This window comes from Papio anubis, chromosome 6 (genome assembly GCF_008728515.1).
Source record: "Papio anubis isolate 15944 chromosome 6, Panubis1.0, whole genome shotgun sequence".
Lineage (NCBI taxonomy): Eukaryota > Metazoa > Chordata > Mammalia > Primates > Cercopithecidae > Papio > Papio anubis.
Window position 1 is genome coordinate 126,190,421 of NC_044981.1, and position 21,117 is coordinate 126,211,537.

At 40.1% G+C, this 21,117-nt stretch overlaps 1 protein-coding gene across 6 annotated transcripts in view; it reads left to right on the forward strand.

The window, feature by feature from the left end:
* MAP3K5 (mitogen-activated protein kinase kinase kinase 5) overlaps positions 1–17,243 on the forward strand; it is a 244,162-nt gene extending 226,919 nt beyond the window's left edge. For 4 of the 6 annotated variants that reach the window (XM_003898125.5, XM_021937813.2, XM_021937812.2 and 1 more), the window contains 5 exons: positions 6,434–6,677; positions 11,708–11,820; positions 12,679–12,791; positions 15,401–15,477; positions 16,461–17,243. In XM_003898125.5, the coding sequence (XP_003898174.1) occupies positions 6,434–6,677; positions 11,708–11,820; positions 12,679–12,791; positions 15,401–15,477; positions 16,461–16,521 (608 nt within the window). In that variant the 3' untranslated portion in view covers positions 16,522–17,243. Of the gene's footprint in view, positions 1–6,433; positions 6,678–8,453; positions 8,561–11,707; positions 11,821–12,678; positions 12,792–15,400; positions 15,478–16,460 lie in introns of those variants that run through there. The other 2 variants (XR_002521757.2, XM_031667401.1) reach the window with 2 other exon arrangements.
* The last annotated feature ends 3,874 nt before the right edge of the window (positions 17,244–21,117 follow it).

Here is a 21,117-nt window from a genome sequence, read left to right on the forward strand (position 1 = left end):
TACGTACGAGGAGCTTCATGCAAGTGTGATACACTGCACTCACAAGTATTATGATCTTACTAAGCATTAGAAATACCCTGTGTTAAAGCAGCTCGGTCTAGGCCAAGTGTGGTGGCTCATGCCTATAATCCTAGCACTTTGGGAGGCCAAGGCGGGCAAATCACATGAGACCAGGAGTTTAAGACCAGCAACATGGTAAAACCCTGTCTCTACCAAAAATGCAAATATTAGCCAGGTGTGGTGGTGCATGCCTATAATCCCAGCTACTCAGGAGGTGGAGGCAGGAGAATCGCTTGAACCTGGGAGGCAGAGGTTGCAGTGAGCTGAGATTGTGCCACTACTCTCCAGCCTGGGTGACAAAGTAAGACTCCATCTCGAAAAAAAAAAAAAAGAAAGAAAGAAAAGAAAAAGAAACTTGGTCTAGTTATTTTCCTCTGGGGAAGTAACCATTTAGGTGGGAATAGTTTTGTTGTTGATCCCATCATGCTGGTTTGGAAACAATGCACTGCCCCCACTTTCCCACTCATAGGTTTTAAGGCCCCCTTGAGTCCCAATGTTTCTCCTGACACATGGCTTTCTCCTGACAGTCCCCTCTGCTTTACATTGTTCCCAGAGGGTCCTGGGCCACCGTTCGAGCTTCCTTCTCTCAAATACCTCTCCCTCTTTCTCTATCAAGCCAAGGCTCCCCTCCTCCAGAACTCTGCATAGGCCCTTCAGCCTCTATGAATCCTTCAGTGAGTGAGGAAACTACCACTGGATTTAGTCATTGCAAATGTACTTTATTTACCCCTTAGCACCCTTACTACATGTATGTGTTAGGGTTCTTCAAAGAAACAGAACCAATAGGATACATAGAGATATATAAGAGAAGATTTATTATGGGTATTGGCTCATGTGATTATGGAGGCTGAGAAGTTCCACCATATAACATCAGTAAACTGGAGAACCAAAAAAGCTGGTGGTATAATCAGTCTGACTCCAAAGGCCTGAGAACCAGGGGAGCTGACTGTAATTGAAGGCCTGAGAACCAAGAGCTCCGATATCCAAGAGCAGGAGAAGGTGGATGTCCCAGCTCAAGAAGAGAGAAAGAGAATTCACCTTTTCTGCATCTTTTTGTTCTATTCAGGTCCTCAGTGGATTGGATGATGCCTTCCCACAATGGAGAGGGCCATCTTCTTTACTAAGTGCATTGATTCAAATGCTAATCTCTTCTGGAAACACCCTCACCCCTCACAGACACATCCAAAATAATATTTACCAGCTATCTGGCCATCCTTAGCCCAGTCAAGTTGACATATAAAATTAACCATCTCAATATACATGTGAGTTTTATATATAACTAGGTCTATACCTGAGATAATCTGAGATATTTATAGCTATATTCATTTGCACTTATAATTTCATGTTATATTTGCATGTGCTCTCAGCACTCTTCTGTATATCTGCCCTAATTCTCCTTTAGATTGTCATCTCTTTGAGAAAAAAGACCAGATGTTCTATGTCATTTGCACATTTTACAATGTCTAATCCGATGACATGCACTCAGGGAGCCACCATGAAAGACCAAAATAACAAAGCACTGCATGAACTTACAATTTTCTACTTTCTTTAAATTATTTCAGAGAATTTTTAACGTCATATATACATATGTAAAATGATAATTTTAAGTTTACAGAATTAAGAGGATATTTAAATATAATAGGATTAGAAATTTTCCTTCCCTAAAAGTGAGATTATAGTCAACAGGACTACAAACCTTTTTACATTATTTAAAAATTTCAGTTTAGGGAAGGGCACGGTGACTCACGCCTGTAATCCCAGCACTTTGGGAGGCCAAGGCAGGGGATCACCTGAGGTCAGGAGTTTGAGACCACCCTGACCAACATGGAGAAACCCCATCTCTACAAAAATACAAAATTAGCCAGACATGGTGGCGCATGCCTGTAATCCCAGCTACTCAGAAGCCTGAGGCAGGAGAATTGCTTGAACCCAGGAGGTAGAGGTTGCAGTGAGCCAAGATCGTGCCATTGCACTCCAACCTGGGCAACAAGAGCAAAACCCCATCTAAAAAAACAAAAACAAAAATTCAGTTTAGAAATCATAACAGAAATGTAAGACTAATTATAGAAAGTTTTAAAAGGTCTAATCTTGTCCTCTAATTTAATCTAGAATCATATTTTCTTAAATTATTTTTAAATTACTGTATTGCTTTCTAAATACAAATAACCCTAGTAGGAATACCCTTCCATTCTGCCAACAGTTTTTGAAGACGTAATATGTTTAGCCCCTGCAATCAGTGCTGGGTTTACAAAACTAAAACACATGATTTTGACTTACTCCTACTACACTATCAATACATTAAGAAATGGGATTTTGGAATAAGAGATGAGATAGAGTAGAGGTGATGTTTGGTTAGCCTTAAGAGTTAAAGCGTGAGGACATGGAAAAATTGGAATCCTTGTACACTGTTGTTGGGAATGTGAAATGATACAGCTACTATGGAAAACAGTATGATGGCTCCTCAGAAATTAAAAATAGAAGCAAGCACCCTTGTGAACCAGCAATTTCTCTTCTGGGTATATATTCAAAAAAAATAAAAGAAGGATTTCAAAGAGACATTTGCACATTCATATTCATAACAGTACTATTTACAATTGCCAAGAGGTGGAAGCAACCCAAGTGTCTGGCAACAGATGAATGGATAAACAAAATGTGGTATATACATATAATGGAATATTATTGAGTCTTAGAAAGGAAGGAAATTCTGACCCATGCTACAACATGGATAAACCTTGAGGGCATTATGCTATGTAAAATAAGCCAGTCACAAAAAGACAAATAGTATATGATTCCATAATTTTATGGCTTTTTCACTCCTGTAGTTCAGCAAGTGGGAGGGAGTGGCACCCAGTGGCTTCTTCTCTCCCATCATTCGGCAAGTGGGAGGGAGTGTTACAGCTCTATTACTCCTGCCGCCCACAGCTTGGCGAGCAGGAGTGCTACATCCCTTTCAATCCCACAGTTCAGTGAGTTCTGGGTTCTTGTCCCATGACCAAGAGGAATAAGGTACACAGACATTGGAGAGTGAGTAAAGCAGAGTAGACTTTAATTGAGTGACAGAAGGAAAGTTCTCAGCCTTGAGAGGGGACCTGAAATTGGGTAGCCATCTGTGAGGCTGAGTCTGGGGGTTTTATGGGCTTAGAATGGGGGTGGGGTGCATGCTGATTGGTTCATGGGTGGTCTTGGAAAAAGCACAACTTGACTGGTTAAAAGGCATCATTCAGAAGGAAGCAATTTTGAGAGAGTTGGTAAGATGGGGATAGAAGTTTTCACTCTGGTTGTGGACTGTCTCCGGAATTGGCAGCTTGCTTCTCAGGCTTTAAACTGTCCTTGGCTTTAAGGTCACGTTTCACTGGAGACCGATCCCTGTCTGCCTAGGAATTTGTCTGTCTTCTGTCACTATAAATGTGAGGTATCTAGAGTAGTCAAATTCATAGAAATAGAAAATAGAATGGTAGTTTCCAGAAACTGAGGAGAAGGAGTAATGGGGAGTTGTTGATGGGTAGAGTTTGAGTTTTGCAAAATGAAAATGTTCTGAAGATTGGTAGCATAGCACTGTTAGTATACGTAACACTACTGAACTGTGTACTCAGAAATGATTAAGATGGTAAAATTTCTGTCATGCACTGCTTAAAACCACTATACAGAATTTTAAAGGAGGGATAAAGCAAGCCAGGTCTATGTAAACCGGGCTTTGAAGAAGGACACTCTAGTTTTTGTTACAATCAAAAGATGATGAGTTCTCTTTAGATTGTTGAATTTAAGGTGCCTACTCAACAGTAATGTCCAGGATGTTCTAGATGTAATAGGACTGGGGCTAGAGGTGTAGAGTTTGTCATCCACACGTCAGAAGTACTTAACCTTCATGGATTTGAATGAGCTCATCTATGGAGCAAAAGTAGAAACATGAAAAAGTGAAGGATAGAACCCCAGGTTCCAGCTTAAAAAGGGGGCAGGTAGTAGATAAAAAGGTTCTGAAGAAGAAAAATAGCAGCCAGAGATTTAGAGGAAAATACTGTTCACAGATCAAGTAGGGTAAAGATAAAAGTTACCTAGAGGATTTGGCTGGTGGGACTTTGATGACCTTGCCAAAGTGCCCATATAAGAATGATGGGATGGGGTCCTCCATTGCTCCCACTGGACTCCCCTACTCTACACAGGGGCTCTTAATGTGTGGTTCATGAACTTGGGAGAGGCTTCAGGAGTCTGTGCAAATATAGCAAAATCTAGGTAAAACCAGGAAATCTAGGCAAAATGTTGCATGAATGTGTTTTTATTCTGGGGAGAGTTTTTATGACTTTCATCAGATTTTTAGTAGGTTCCATGATCTGATAAATGTTCTATGTGCCAGAGTATATGGAGTCAAAATTCAATATTTCTGCTACCTTGATTTCACTTAAATTATGACTGTAATTCCTTTTTGTGGACCAAGTTTAAGGATTTAATCACAATTTATAATGTTTTTTCTTATGGGAAGATATTATTAACAAAAAATAGCCAAACTCTGTATACTATTTGGAAGTTTATTCTGAGCCAAATATGAGTGACTATGGCCTGTGACAGAGCTTCTGGAGGTCCTGAAAACATGTGCCCAGGGCAGTTGGGTTATAGCTTGGTTGTATACATTCTAGGGAGACAGAAGTTACAGGCAAAGACATAAATCAATATATGTAAGGTAGATATTCAGCCCAGCAAGGCAGGACATCTGGCAGGGATTGGGAGGTGGGAAGGTGGTTGGGGTCCCAGGTCATAAGTAGATTCGAAGATTGGCAGTTGGTTGAAAGAGTTAAGCTTTGCCTGAAGAGTTGAAGTCAGCATAAAGAAACGCTTGAGTTAAGATAAGGGCTATTGTGGAAGCCAAGGTTCTTATTACGTAGATGAAGCCCCTAAGTAGCAAACTACAGAGAGAATAGATGGTAAAATCTCTTATTGGACCTTAAAAAGTGTCAGACTCTTAGTTGAATCTCTCCTGGATCAGGAAAAGACCTGGAAAGGGAAGGGATTGTCTACAGAATGCAGATTTCCCCGTCAAGTGATGACTTTGCAGGACCATTCCAAAATATGTCAAATAAATATATTTTGGGGCAAAATACTGTGACTTCCTTTATGGCCTGTTGTTTGTCATGGAATGCTATACTAGAGTCAGGTTGGAATTTGGTATCCTATTGCTACAAAGAGTCTGTTTTGTCAGCCTTATGATCTTTATTTTAATGGTATTGCTGGTCAGTTGTGCCTAAACTCCAAAGGGAGGAGGTATAACAAGGAATATCTGACCTTTCTTCCCATCATGGCCTGAGCTAGTTTTTTCAGGTTTTCTTGGGGATCCCCTTGACCTGGGGGTAGGTGGTTCTTCAGTCAGTTGGGGGGCTTAGAATTTTATTTTTAGTTTACAGTATCATCCAAGTTTTTTGTTTGTTTGTTTGGAGACTGAGTCTCGTTCTGTTGCCCAGGCTGGAGTGCAGTGCCACGATCTCGGCTCACCACAGCCTCTGCGTCCTGGGTTCAAGTGATTCTCCTACCTCAGCCTCCCAAGTAGCATGCCACCATGTCCGGCTAATTTTTGTATTTTTAGTAGAGACGGGATTTCACTATGTTGGCCAGGCTGGTCTCAAACTCCTGACCTCATGATCTGCCTGCCTCAGCCTCCCAAAGTGCTGGGATTACAGGCATGAGCCACCGTGCCCAGCCACAATATCATCCAAGTTCTAAACTGACATGCAGATGATCTCATGTTATACAGTGTGTTTAAATTGGAAACTTGTAGCTTCTATAGTTTAAATTTCAACGGTTAGTCAACAGGTTAGAGGAGAACACGCACTAGAAATCAGCCTAACAGTCAAAGAGAGATAGTCTTACTAACGTATCAGCCTGTGTGTGGCATTTTCAGCACCTGCTCTGCATCCCCTTACATTTTGGATGTTATAGGCAGAAAGTATTCTGCATACTCACATGTGTTTACATAATCTCTGTATATCTCAGTTTCCTTATCTGTAAGCAAGTTAATAGTTGCCAGATATTGTGTAATCTGAAAATGAATTTTACTTGTATAAACACTTTTAAATATTCTTAAAGCGTTTTTACATCTTTGCCTTTCTTTCAGATTTCTAGCATTTTCCCCACATATGTGCAATGTGAATATGTATTGATCATTCTTGAATTAGATCATTCTGTTTGAATTAGATCATATCTTGTGAATTTTGCAAGTTCAATAGAAGAACAAATCTGAGTGCTCAGAAATCCATCCTTACTTTTGGAAAAGCAGTTTGGAATATATCTTATTGATGGTGGGGCGGGAGGGTAGCACTCATATCTTAAGAAATTAAGGCAATGAGTCATATTTTATAAACACTACCATTGATATTATGCCAAACAGAACTAAGGCCACATTTCAGCCTTGCATCTGAGAGTGATACTGCTGATCAAGAAGACTTGGATGTAGAAGATGACCATGAGGAACAGCCTTCAAATCAAACTGTCCGAAGACCTCAGGCTGTCATTGAAGATGCCGTGGCTACCTCAGGCGTGAGCACGCTTAGTTCTACTGTGTCTCATGATTCCCAGAGTGCTCACCGGTCACTGAATGTACAGCTTGGAAGGATGAAAATAGAAACCAATAGGTAAGTCCTACACTGAAATGGGTTGGTTTCTTTTCTTTTACTAAAGAGCATGTGTTTTTGGTCTATAGAATATGATTCCCTTATCCCATTCATGGAAACTTGATTGAATGCCTTTCTTTATAAAACAAGAGAGGTTTAGTTTAGCCTCTTTATCAAATACCACTTTCTGCCTCTACCAATTTAAGCCTTTTTCAGCAGCATTTGATTACTTCTTCATCTCCAAGTGCCGTAAGATGTTTCCAGTAGCTTCGTTATAGCCTCATGGACTGTCTAAGAAACAGGCTCAGAGCAGCGTGTACCTTCCGGTAGATAGCTGAAAGAATAGAAAGCTCATGTTTTTGAAAGCCCAGTCAAGTTCTTATAGGAGAGGAAGATTACTGAGGTCGAGGGAACAAAACTAATTAATGGTGCTAAAGATTTGTATTTTAGAACCTAAAAAGGAAGATAGTTGACCACATTTATGATTCTATTTTGTTTTTGATATATTATAACATATCTGGAGTATAATTTGCCTTTGATAATTTGGTAGCATAGAACCCACAAGATCAGATTATTAAGTTAACAGCAAATGTTTCCTGTTCTTCGCAGATGTTGTTGGTACAGTTCAAGGTCTGAATTTTTATGATTTGTAGCTTCCTGTGCTGCCTACAGTTGACATGTGGGAAACTAACTTTATTACTCTGGGTTTGCATTAAAAACTTTTTTTTAAGTGAATCAATAACAGTTGTTCAAATATTTAGAAACCTTAATTGAAAATTCTAGTTGTTCACCAGGGAGATTAAAAATATCTTATTTCCAGTCATAAAGTTTAGGTTTTTAAAGGCAGGCTTGTATACCAAAATGAGTACAAGTGGTGAAAGCTCATCCTATATTCAGAAACATGAGATTTGGTTGCATGGTTAAGTAAATCCGTATAGACACATCTTCTATGATGTGCACAGAGCAGTCTTATTTTAATAAAGGGAGTTGCCTCTTTGACTTTCATATCCCAATTTTGTTCTCTGAAACCCAGCTCTTGCCATCTCTACTATTTAGTGGGAAAGAACTTGGGTCTTTTCTCTTCTGAGACTTCATGGAAATCTTGGTTTCCCTCATTCCTCCTCTTCTCAAGCAAGAGTCCAAGGATAACACCCCATCATTATGGAAGTTGTCTGATAGTCACTTATCTCTAGGTTACTCTCTGTTGCCCAGTCCTGAGTGGTGGTGCTTTTTGGACTCCTGCTGTGATCTCTGGAGGAGGAAAGTTCACTCATTACTGTTTTGGTTGACCCCTTCCCACCCACGACTTCTGGTTAGAATTACACAGATAGTAAAGCTACTTTGTTTACCAAAGAGCTGGTACATCTGCTTTTCTGGTCCTGAAACCTCCTGTCTACACACCTGGCAATGTCAATAGGACCTGCCTCTCCTAATGCAGCCTAGACACAACTCCTTTTCCTTCTCTCCTTGGCCTATTTGCTTAGCGTTGTGCTCACCACCCTGGCGCCACTGTCTGTCTACCACGCTTGGGCCATCTGCAGTCCCTGAGGGCTTCCGGCCGCTTTCTTCACAGCTTCCTCCTTTCTCTTCTGAGGGTCTCTTTGTTCTAGCTGAGGGCCTGCTTCTCACATCTGCCCATCTCTGTTGAAAAGACTAGCATTTACCCACATTTCTTTATTACATTAGTACGTAACTGCAGTTTTCACAACAACTCACACATTTTTGCTTTTTCCTCTACATATTTACATTTGAATCTGTGAAATCTCCAGATAATCAGCCTCGTTTTTCCTTTTTCAGTAATATCTCCCACGGCTCTCCATCACCGGCAGAAAAGTGACATGAGGGACGATGTTTGCTTCATCCTTGATTTGAAGAAAGGCCAGCAGCTTTAGTACAAAAACCAAGTAATCGAAATAAGGGACCAGTCCTGTCCATGTTGGTCCTTCTAATTTTCAGTTGAATACTACCTGAAATATAAAGGCATACCTACTGCAAAATGAATCTAGAGGAAATGTTACTGTGTTTTTAGGAAAGGTTGTAGCTCTCATATTAAAAATTGTAAGCTTAGAATATTTAGGATGATCACTAATGAAGGGAAATCAGGTTTATCCTGCTCGGAGGATCACCTGAGCCCAAGAGGTTGAGGCTGCAGTGAGCCATGATTGCACCATTGCGCTCCAGCCTGAGTGATACAGCAAGACCCTGTCTCAAAAACAAAAACAAAAACAAAAACCTATCTCAAGAGCAGCTGCCTGTTTATCTAATTTCCCCATCCTGCAGTTCTGGAATTACCCACCAATCCACCTCACCACTCCTGCCCATCCAAGGTTAAAAATTGACCTCATGGCAGATCTTGCCATACTTTTTTGGAACAGAAAGGCAGACAGTTGCCTTGATTTCAAAATATTGCACTACTAAATAAACACAAAGTAAAAATAAAATTGATATACTGGATTGTTCTTAAGATAAATACCTCTAAGAGCTGGATTTGGAGCAAATGAGGTGGGCTGTCAATACTCTGCTTCCAGCGTTAAAGTTCTGGTGTTTAAGGTGTTAAAGGAAAGCTTCAGACAAATTAAATTTAATGGAGTTTAATTGAACAAGAAAAAAATAATTTGTGAATCAGGTGGCCTCCAGAATCACGGCAGATTCAGAGAGACTTCAGGGATGCCTCATGGCCAGAACAAATTTACAGAAAATAAAAGTAAAGTGACGTTCAGAAATCAGAAGTGTACAGAAAGAGCTAGATTTGTTATGGGTTGGTGTTCACCTTATTTGAACACTCAGCAGTGTATGAGTGGTTGAAGTATGGCTCCTGGGATTAGCCAAGACTCAGCTATGGTTACAGACGCACACTCCTAAGTTAGGTTTTCAATCTTGTCTACCTGTTAAGTTATAGTTTGTCCACAAGGACTCAAATATGCAAGTACAGAGTCCTTCTCAGTCCACATTTAATTCACTTTAACAAAAGATAAAAGGAAATTACATAGTCTAGACAAACATAGGTTAAACTCTAGAAAATGTCACTTTGTTCGTTGAGAAAACAGTAAGAAGATACCATCACCATCCTATACATATAAATTAGCAAGTAGGACAAAAATACATACCAGATCAAAAAACTGCCAACTTAAACATTCACACGGAGCTTGCTGCCCATTTCTTTGGATATCATTTGTTTTGGACTAGATAAGAAGGCTCCCTCCAACCTTCTGCTCCCTCTGCTAGCTTTTAGTTCATGCTGCTTCATCCACCTCATTGTGCACCACACTTACCCTGCAGCTGTCTTTGTTAAACTATTTTCCTCCACCCACCTTCTCTGTCTACCTCTCATTGTGTTTTACTTTTGTCCCACCTCTGCTACTTACTCAGCTGTGATCCCTTCTCCTATCTGAGGATCTCATCTTTATGTCCTGTGGGAATTGGGTTGAGCCTGGGGGTCTGGGCAGGTTTCCTTCCCACTGAGCCCTGGAAAGGCTGTTTTCCAGGGACTGAGGCAGCAAGGAACAGAACAGCCCTTATTAAAGACCAGACACTGACTTGGCACTGTACCTATGCTGTCTCATTTAATGCTCACAATAATCTTTTCTGGAAGCTTTAGTTTTCTTTTTTACAAACAATTTGAAAACTGAAGCCTGGAGGCATTAGGTAATTTATCTAAGATTAACACAGGAAGTGCAGGGCTGAACCAGGACACAAGCCCAGATCTGTCAGTTGCACGATGCTGCCTTCAGAGTATGTCAAGTGAAGCAGAAACAAACTTTTCGATGGAACTTGGTCTTGAGTTAAATCTATCAATACTCAGAAAATGAAACAAATAGAGCTTGTTAAGAGCTGTAGGTTATGCAATGATTTATCTTGATAATCTTAATAGTGATATATTTTAAATTATTATTTCTGAATCCAAGTTACACTAAGATACTTTTCTAAAAACTTAGAGCACCACTTTTCATAACTTGGAATGTTTTCTTTGAGAAATTCTATTGGAAATGGTGAGTAGATTACCAGTTGGCTCTCAGTTGCATAGCAAACCTTCTGTGGGTAAGAACTTTGGTATGAATATCACAGTTTCTCCTTGTTTCTTTGGAGACTGCATCATATGCCAACTAGGAACTGAATGTACCAGGAACACAGCTATCCTTTTACCCGCTTCACCCCCTCCCCCTTAGAAGGGAGAGGACTAATAGGAACAATCACAATGGTAGCAACAACCATGAACATTTATTGAGAATTTGGTATGTGCCAGATATTCTAGGCGACCTCACCTATGACTATTTCTCAAATTTTCATAGTTTACAAAAAGTGATTACCTTTCTGATTTGCGTTGATTATGGTATTATGCACATTTGCCAACTTTTTTAATGGGCGTCCATACATGTAAAATATAGGTCTGTTAACATCTGTATCCCATATTTATATTTTTGATATTTACGGTCATGAAAAGAAATAGCAGAACACATCTCTGAAGATTTTGGCAGACAATCTGTGGTGGCGGTTTTCAGTTCTTGTCTGCAGGCACAGTCTTCCAAAGCTTTGCTTCTGGACACGGGGATCTGTGGACCTGTGACATCAGTGTCACTTGGGAGCTCATTATAAATACAGTCTCAGAACTCACTCCAGGGGCACTGGACCAGAATCTGTATTTCCATAAAATCAGGGGTATTTGTGCTTATTATAGCTCATGTCTAGAAGGTCACCCTAGACCTAGCACAATGGCACGTGCACACACCTATAATCCCAGAGCTTTGGGAGACTGAGGTGGAAAGACCATTTGAGGCCAGGAGTTCAGAGAACAGCTTGGACAACATAGCAAGACTCTGTCTCTACAAAAAAAAAAACTCAAATTAGCCAGGCATGGTGGTGCATGCCTGTATTCCCAGCTGCTTGGAAAACTGAGATGGGAGGATCGCTTGAGTCCAAGAGTTTAAGGATGCAGTGAGCTATAATCGGGCCACTACACTCAGCCTAGGCAACAGAGAGAGACCTTGTATCTAAAAAATAAAAAGAAAAATAGAAGGTCACCCTGTGTCACCTAATATATTTTTCTTCTGCAGATTACTGGAAGAATTGGTTCGGAAAGAGAAAGAGTTACAAGCACTCCTTCATCGAGCTATTGAAGAAAAAGACCAAGAAATTAAACACCTGAAGCTTAAGTCCCAACCCATAGGTGAATAGCAGAAAATTTTATAGTAATACTGTTCAGCCAGGCTGCCACAAAAAACCAAGCAAGCCAACACGAAGTTTTATTTGTGGTTAAGTCAGCATTTGTCACTTCTACCATGACTGCAAGCAGGAATTCCTTTAAAAAAAGAAATCTAATTTTTAACTCTAGCAAACTCATTTCTATAAGTACAGTAAAAATAGATTATTCATAATCATCTTTTCCTGAGATTACGTATTCCTGAGGTAAATAGGGCTCTCCGTGTTTTTAATCTTCCTTTATTTTTAAAGATTTCACAATATTACTAGAATAAATAATACTATTTTTTGTCATTTTGCATCTATATTCTGTGTATTCTAGCTTTTTTCCTTTTAATTTGAAGAGGCTTAAATAGAATAAAGATGTAGTAGTAAAAAGGCATAGGTAGGGAGAATGTTATTTAGCCCATTTAGAGGATAACAGAATTCTCAGTTATTTGTTTAGATATATGGCTCTTTCATAGTAGAAAAAGAGATTATGATCATTATATAGTTCTCTGCTAATTGTGTTCATCTTTATTGCATGAAAAACACAGAGTATAATTTTGGTGCACAGAGTTTATTCTAAGAAACCATAAAATTGATATGAAAGTATAACGTAGGAGTATCATTTCATTATTGCTTTTGCTCCTTGTTTACTGGTAAATTCACTTGTCTGAGTTTTATTCATACGATCATTTATACTGCCAAACTCAATTGTTTCTATGAACTGTTCTCTGATAGAGCAAAATCTTTTAAAGTATCAATAAATGTCTGTTGATTGTGAGGGTCTCAGATGACCTCTATTAGGTGAAACTAAGAATATCTTCCCAAAATTCTGTTCTAGAAATTCCTGAACTGCCTGTATTTCACCTAAATTCTCCTGGCACAAATACTGAAGATTCTGAGCTTACCGACTGGCTGAGAGTGAATGGAGCGGATGAAGACACTATAAGCCGGGTAAAGAAAACTGTCTGTGGGACAAGTATTCTTTCACTTCATTTCATAATGTTGGGTGCCTGCTATGTGACAGGCACAAGGGAGACACTGGTAAGCAAATCAGACCCAGCCTTGCCCTCCTGAGGCTTACAGACCAGGGTAGGCATGTGATAATCAGCTAACTCCACAGATACAAAAGTGATTCTACACTGGTAAATTCTGTGAAGAAAAAGGTATCAGGTGTTATTAGACAGTGTGAGAGAGAGGTTGGGGAAGATTCTTGGAGAAGGGGATGAAAGAGCTGAAGGCTAACAGAATATGAGGGAGTAAATAGGCCAATTGTATGTATGTTCGGGAGGGGTGTGGGAGGGAGACCAGGGAAGAACCTTGTGCAGTGGGGCTGCAGTGTGTGCAAAGACAGTGAGGCAGGCAAAAGCTCTGTGGTCCTGAGCCCCTTAGGAATTTAATATGTTTGAAATGAGAACCAGAAAGAGTGGGAAAAAAATAAAGATAGAATTTTTAAAATTCTTGTTTCTAATTCTTTGTTTGTTAATTTTTATTTTATTTTATTTTATTTTATTTTGGAGACAAGGTCTCGCTCTGTTACCCTGGCTAGAGTGCAGTGATCATAGCTCCCTGCAGCCTTTGACCTGCTGGGTTCAAGTGATCCTCCCACTTTAGCCTCCTGAATAGTTGGGACTATGGACATAAACCATCATACCCAGCTAATTAAAAAAAAAAAATTTAGAGAAAGGGTCTCACTATGTTGCCCAGGCTGGTCTTAAACTCCTGGCCCCAAGTGATTCTCTCACCTCAGCCTCTCGAAGTATTGGGGTTACAGGCATGAACCACCATGCTAGGCCTGTTTGTTAAATTTTTGATTCTCTTTCAACATTATTAGACTCCAGTAGGCAGCAGCTATTTTATTGCTACTTAATGAAATGAATCTAGTCGACTTATTTCAGAAATATTTTCTATACAAACCATATTTTACCTATAATAATCTAATTCCTTTGTGCTCCATATAGACTTTTTTTGATTTTGTTTTTTGAGACAGAATCTCACTCTGTCGCCCAGGCTGCAGTGCAGTGGTGCGATCTCAGCTCACTGCAACCTTCGCCTGCCAGGCTCAAGTGATTCTCCCGCCTCAGCCTCTCAAGTAGCTGGGATTACAGGCATATGCCACCATGCCCGGCTAATTTTTTGTATTTTTAGTAGAAACAGGTTTTCACCATATTGGCCAGGGTGGTCTCAAACTCCTGGCCTCAAGTGATCCACCCACCTCAGCCTCCCAAAGTGCTGAGATTACAAGCGTGAGCCACTGCATCTGGCCCCTGTAGACTTTTGTAATGAGCGTGAATAGCATTTATGTTCATTATATGAACACACAGGCATACATTAAAAGATTGTAATATTTGATAGAGGGGCCCTCTTAATAAAATATTGTTTTAATTTGTTTTATATTTAAATTTTTAAAATAAATAAGAATAAAGATATCTCTTCTTTTGACTTGATAATTTATTAACTAAGAGAATTTCGGGCCGCCTTGGAAATCTACATTTAACAAGTTACAGCTGAATAAATTTAAACAACTCCAGAATATACATTCCTCTAACTTAGGCTCAAATCCCAATTACAGAATAGTAATTGATAATCTACTAAATAATTGCCCTTTCTTATTTGATTTCAAAGCTTCAGCCCAGGTGCAGTGGCTCCCGCCTGTTATCCCAACACTTTGGGAAGCATAGGCAGATTGCTTGATGCCAGGTGTTGGAGATGAGGCTGGTCAATATAGTGAGACTTTGTCTCTCTCTATATATATAAAAAAAATAAAATTTAAAAATGTAAAGGTGCAGTTCAAATTAAGATTCTGCTTTTATGGTGAATTACAGTCAAGTGCCTTTGCTTAACCATGAAAAAATAAGTTCAGAAATTAAGCATAGGCAATACCTTTCCAGGAACACTTTTTATCCACTTGAGAAAAAACAAAGCTACATAGCGTTGAACTTCTAAATACAAGATTTGTTTTTGAACAGCAGATCTGATTACAAGTGAGTCTCATCTGTTCATTAGAAGACCATTCAGAAGTTCTGTGTCACTTGTAATCTTTTTGCATTTGGAAGTTAATATGGATGCATTTGTATTTTTTTTTTGATATGGAGTCTCACTCTGTCGCCCAGGCTGGAGTACAGTTGTTCAATCTCAGCCCACTGCGACCTCTGCCTCCTGGGTTCAAGTGATTCTCCTGCCTCAGCCTCCCAAGTAGCTGGGATTACAGGCACATGCCACCACGCCCAGCTAATTTTTTGTATTTTTAGTAGAGATGGGGTTTCACCACTTTGGCCAGGCTGGTCTCGAACTCCTAACCTCAGATGATCCGCCTGCCTCAGCCTCCCAAAGTGCTGGGGTTACAGGCGTGAGACACTGCACCCGGCCCGGATGCATTTATTTGTATTTATTGAGTAATAGGGAGGCCTTTCCCCTAATAATCACAGAAGATTGTGTTTTTAGTAATTTCATTTTTAGATTCATTTTTAATTATAGTCAAGGTTTACATTATAAATAGAGTTTTGCTTTATTAAAGTTATATAAAACATCTTACTTTTGTGCATATTCTACTTTCTCTACAGTTTTTGGCTGAAGATTATACACTATTGGATGTTCTCTACTATGTTACACGTGATGACTTAAAATGCTTGAGACTAAGGTACCACTTTTCTTTCTGTTGTCACGATAGAAAGAGTACCGGGCTAATATAAGAAAGTCTGAGTACCTGCCCAGGCTGGGTCTCTAATTAGCTTTGCAGTTCTGGACAGAGCTCTCTAGTTCTTAGCTGCTCTGAGTAAACTGAGTTAGTTGGACCATTCTATTGTTGAGGGCTCTAATAACCAATATTTCTATATTAGTAAGTGAAAATCAATTGGAAGAATTTTTTTGAATAATATGCAGACTAAGTCCATGCAGGTATTCTGAAGCTGCCTTAAACAAATGCTTTAACTGAGTTCATGATGGTGTTATACTCAATAAGTATTTGGAGGAGGTGCTGACTTGCCCTGCAAAAGCCTAGTATAATCTGATATAATTTATTATTAATTAAGGCCAAGCATATAACTTTTTTTTTTTTTTCCTCGAGACGGAGTCTTGCTCTGTCACCCAGGCTGCAATGCAGTGGCGTGATCTCGGCTCACTGCAAGTTCCGCTTCCCAAGTTCACGCCATTCTTCTGCCTCAGCCTCCCGAGTAGCTGGGACTACAGGTGCTCGCCACCATGCCCAGCTAATTTTTTTGTGTTTTCAGTAGAGACAGGGTTTCACCGCGTTAGCCAGGGTGGTCTCAATCTCCTGACCTCATGATCTGCCTGCCTCAGCCTCCCAAAGTGCTGGGATTATAGGTGTGAGCCACCGCACCCAGCCCAAGCAGAAAACTATTATACCCACCATTATAAAGACAAATATCAAAAATGCTGAAAATCTGAAATGATGTTTTGGGACACAGCAGTTTGTGGGAGTGAAAAGAGAAGGAATGGAGGGAAGATGAGAAAATATATACAAAAAGAATACATAATAACTGATCAGACTTTGGGATCTTCTTCGGACCAGAGCAGATGAAAGCTAAGAAGTCACTTTTCTATTTCAAGGGCAGTGTTTCAAATGAAATGTTCTTTTCACCATGTTCTTGTGTCTTTCAACAGGGGAGGGATGCTGTGCACACTGTGGAAGGCCATCATTGACTTTCGAAACAAACAGACTTGACTGTTGCTCAATTTAATCTTCCATGGAAATTCTAAAAATTAATACAGATCTGACCTTCTTGGGGGTGGGAAAATCGAAGGGAGAGGAGAAAGGAGCTGCACTTTAAATCCAGTATTTGTTTACTCACGTTAAAAAAAAAAAAAAAAAAAAAAAACAGACAAAACACACTGAAATTTCCTAACTACATCTATTTCTATAATTTTTAAGGACTCTTCATAAGGACTCTTAAAATAATCCTGAACATTAGAACCCTAACGTTCAGGAAGATTTTAATCTAAGCATTTTTATGGAAATATTTTTAATGCAGCAGCTATTGCACTTCAGCCAAATGTTTATTTCACACAAAACGGATGTAACATTTCATGTGATTGTGCACCACTGGAACAAAACCAAAATGTGACCATAACTTTTTAGGCTTCTGTGTGTTTGTAATACGCTCTAAAAATCTGAGTAGAAATGCATAATTTCAATTACTGTATAAAGTTTATGTTTTTTTAAGTGTGCAGAATCTGAGAGCAATGGTTTTTACTTCTCTGTGTTGATTGTAATATTGACTATATTTTGTAACTTAAGTTTCTGACCTGTCGTACATTTGTTTGAGTCGTTTATGTACTACTGAACTGTACCAGTTGCACATGCTTGAACCGTAGTAATGTTAGCTTGTTCTAAAGCTATCCATTGTGTCATATTTACTCTAAAAATTAAAAAGACTCTCAACATACTGTTTTGATAACTTCTAAAGAATTCTTATTTTGTATTAACAAACTAGATAATTTGCTGTGTTAAATTTCCAGTCGTTTCTCCAGCTATAACATTTAGTAAAATCTGTCTTCTATTCAAGCAGTCAGACAGCTGACATCCAGGTTGTTCCTCAGGGGAATGGAGGTTTAAGAAAGGGTAAGCCTGGGCAACAAAGTGAGACCCCATCTCTACAAAAACTCAAAAATTCAGCTAGGTGTGGTTGTGCACACCTGTGGTCCTAGCTACATGGGAGGCTGAGGCAGGAGGATCACTTGAGCCCGGGAGGTTGAGATTGCAGTGAGCCATGATTGTGCCATTTCACTCTAGCTTGGGTAACAGAGTAAGACCCTGTCTCAAAAAAAAAAAAAAAAAGAGGGTGAGGAAAAAAAGAATAAAGGAAAGTATATTTTTCTGAAGGCCCCAAGTTATCTTGGATGACTATTGTGTATCTTAAGGTGTCTGCAAAGACCATCTTAATGGAGAATACTACGTATTTATTTATTTATTGACAGAGTCTTGCTCTGTTGCTCCGGCTGGAGTGCAGTGGCACCATCTCAGCTTACTGCAACCTCCACCTCCCGGGTTCAAGTGATTCTTGTACGTCAGCCTCCTGAGTAGCTGGGATTATAGGCGTGTACCACCGCACCCAGCTAATTTGTATTTTTAGTAGCAATGAGGTTTTGCCATGTTTGGCAAGCTGGTCTCAAACTCCTGACCTCAAGTGATCCATCTACCTTGGCCTCCTAAAGTGCTGGGATTACAGGTGTGTGCTACTATGCCTGGCCAAGAATACTGTATTTTTCTATCTCCTCAATTTACTCACATTTGGAGAAATATTTTTATTTATTTTAAGCTGAATAGTATATTTTTATGAGCCTGCCCATATTGATCAGAGGAAGTCTGATGCTCCTAGATGGATAAATGAAATATATTTTCTTAAATACAGAGGAACCTGTTTATTAGGCAGGATAGAAATGACATAGAGCTGTTTATACATCATGATTTCACTCATATATGACAGTCCTTGACAAAGCAGAAGATACCTTTATTTCGACATGAAAATCAAGGTACAATATATTTTATATTGCATTAGAGTATTCAAAACATTCTCACTAATGTTTTCTGATTGATTGATTGAGACAGGGTCTCGCTCTGTTGCCTAGACTGGAATGCAGTGGTGCGATCATAGCTCACTGCAGCCTTGTCCCCTTAGGCTCAAGCAATCCTCTCATGTCAGCCTACAGAGTAGCTGGGACTACAGAGGCATACCACCACAACCAGCTAATTTTAAAATTTTTAGTAGAGGTGGGATCTCACTGTGTTATCCAGGCTGGTCTTGAACTCCTGGACTCAAGTGATCCTCCTGCCTTGGCCTCCCAAAGTGCTGGGATTATAGGTGTGAACCACTGCTTCTGGCCTCTTTTTTAACATCCTAATTTGGAGGACACAGTTGTCTCTGGTATCCTGTGTGGATATTCTGAAAGAAGTGAGGTATAAATTCAATGACACGTCATTTGGCTCATGCTGAAACACAGAGTAAGCTGTTTATTCAGCCACAGTTCATCTTCTGAATTCTAATGGTGAAGTGCTTCTTTTGACTGTATATAGGATCAAGGTACCCATCTTAAACCGAATCTTCAATGATACAGTCTTTCCTTGGCACCTTCCTCCTACCCTGTCTTTGTGAGCAGATGATCCTGTGTCCCTACATGGTTCATAACACATTCCTAGGCCAACATCATTAGCCATTTGTCAGAATTTTGGGTCTCAGGCACAAAAGAAGACAGTTCCATTATGGAAGGCTCCATTATGGAAAGGTTTGCGTTTGAAACGCTTTTAGGATCAATCTAGGCCAGTGATTCTCAACTCAGCTTCACATTAAAATGACTTGGATGCTTTTTCAAAAATATGGATGCCACCACCTTGGGACAACTGAGTTTTTATTGTTGTTGTTATTTTTTCTTGAGACAAAATCTCTGTCACCCAGGCTAGAATGCAGTGACACTATCATAGCTCACCGCATCCTTCACCTCCTGGGCTCAATTAGTCCTCCCACCTCAGCATCCCAAGTAGCTGGGACTACAGGCGTGGGCCACCATGCCTGGCTAATTTTTTTGCTTTTTTGTAGCGACATGGTTTCACTTGTTCAGCTCACTCTCGTCTCAAACTTTTAGGCTCAAGTGATCATCCTGCCTCGACCTCCCAAAATATTGGGATTACAGGCGTGAGCCACTGTGTCCAGCTGGAAAACTGTCTTTACTGGTCTGGGGTGGGGCCCAGATACCCTTTTTAAAAATTAGTTTCGCAGGTAATTTAACATGATCAAGCCTCACCTCCTTATTTCAGGTAACAGCTAGAGAGGGAAATGGTGAGCCCCTTTCTATAGAGGGAATAGCAAGATGGTTAACATTCATCACTTGTTTAGTGTAGCAGGAGGCTGCACACACAGGCCTGAAGCAAAACTGTAACTCGACTTGTGACCTGGAACAAGTTAATTAGCTTCTCCAAGTCTCAGCTTTCTCATCTGTGAAATGGAGGAAATGGTGTACCTTCCACATAGGTCTCTTATAAGATGTAAATAAGAAAATGGAGGCTGGGCACAGTGGCTCACGCCTGTAATCCCAGCACTTTGGGAGGCCGAGGTGAGTGAATCACTTGAGGCCAGGAGTTCAAGATCAGCCTGGCCTACATGACGAAACCCCGTCTCTACTAAAATTACAAAAACTAGCCAGGTATGGTGGTGCACGCCTGTAATCCCATCTACTCGGGAGGCTGAGGTACAAGAATTGCTTGAACCCAGGAGGTGAAGGTTGCAGTGAGTCGAGATCATGCCATTGCAATCCAGCCTGGGCGACAGAGCAAGACTCTGTCTCAGAACACAAAAGAATGCAGGAGAGGTGCTCAGCACAATGTTTAGCATATAGTAAACACTGAGATATGCTTGCTATTGTCATCACTTATCCTTCATTCAAAAGTATTTATTAAATACTGGGTACTACCTATTGTGGTGCACCAACAAGATACGGTTCTTTCCCCTGAAGTTTCTTGTCAAGGAATCAAGACAAAGCAGAAACAACGGTAGTGCAGTCAGTGCTATACTCACATTTACTGTCAGAAGGGGTCAAGGAAAGCTTTCCAGAGGAGGGAAGGTGCAAAGCTGAGCCTGGAAAGATGATTTGAAGCAGAACAGTTATGCAGGGGTGGTGGCAGTGTTACAAAAGAAACAAAACAGGAATTTGCTGGGAGAAGTAGATCTAATGTTTCCTTTTAACTGCATTTTGATCTCTTTCTCCTGTCATTGGATACTTGGTTTCATTCATCCCTAGGCCACCACATAAAAAAGTTGGGCATTGAGGAATTATTATTAACCCACTTGAATGTCCACTGTGTGTGAGGCATGGTAGCAACACAAAAGATATATACCATGCCTACCAAGTTCAGAATGCAGGCGGTGCACATGATGTCATCAAGAACATCCGCAACTTGTGAGCAAATAAAATAACTGATAGTTCTAGACTTTATGGACACCCTATAGAGAAGTAGAGGACAAAGTCCCTACTACCAAAAATGTGCATCAGATTGAGGAGGCAAATTTGCAATAACTCATGCCTAGTCTATTTTAACAGCTGGCCAAGTACCAAGCCCAGGAAGCCCTGGCCAGGTCCAAAGGACAGGCATGCTGGGAGCCAGGGCAGGAAGAACAGGCTTCATGGAGGAAGTAAACCTTAACCTGGGCCTCAGAGGGAAAGTATTATTAAATATGTCAGGATGAAGGAAGTCACTTTGGGCAGAGCGGCTTCAAGAACAAAGGCTAGAAAGCAGGGATTTGGAAGGTATTCTGGAGAATGAACAACT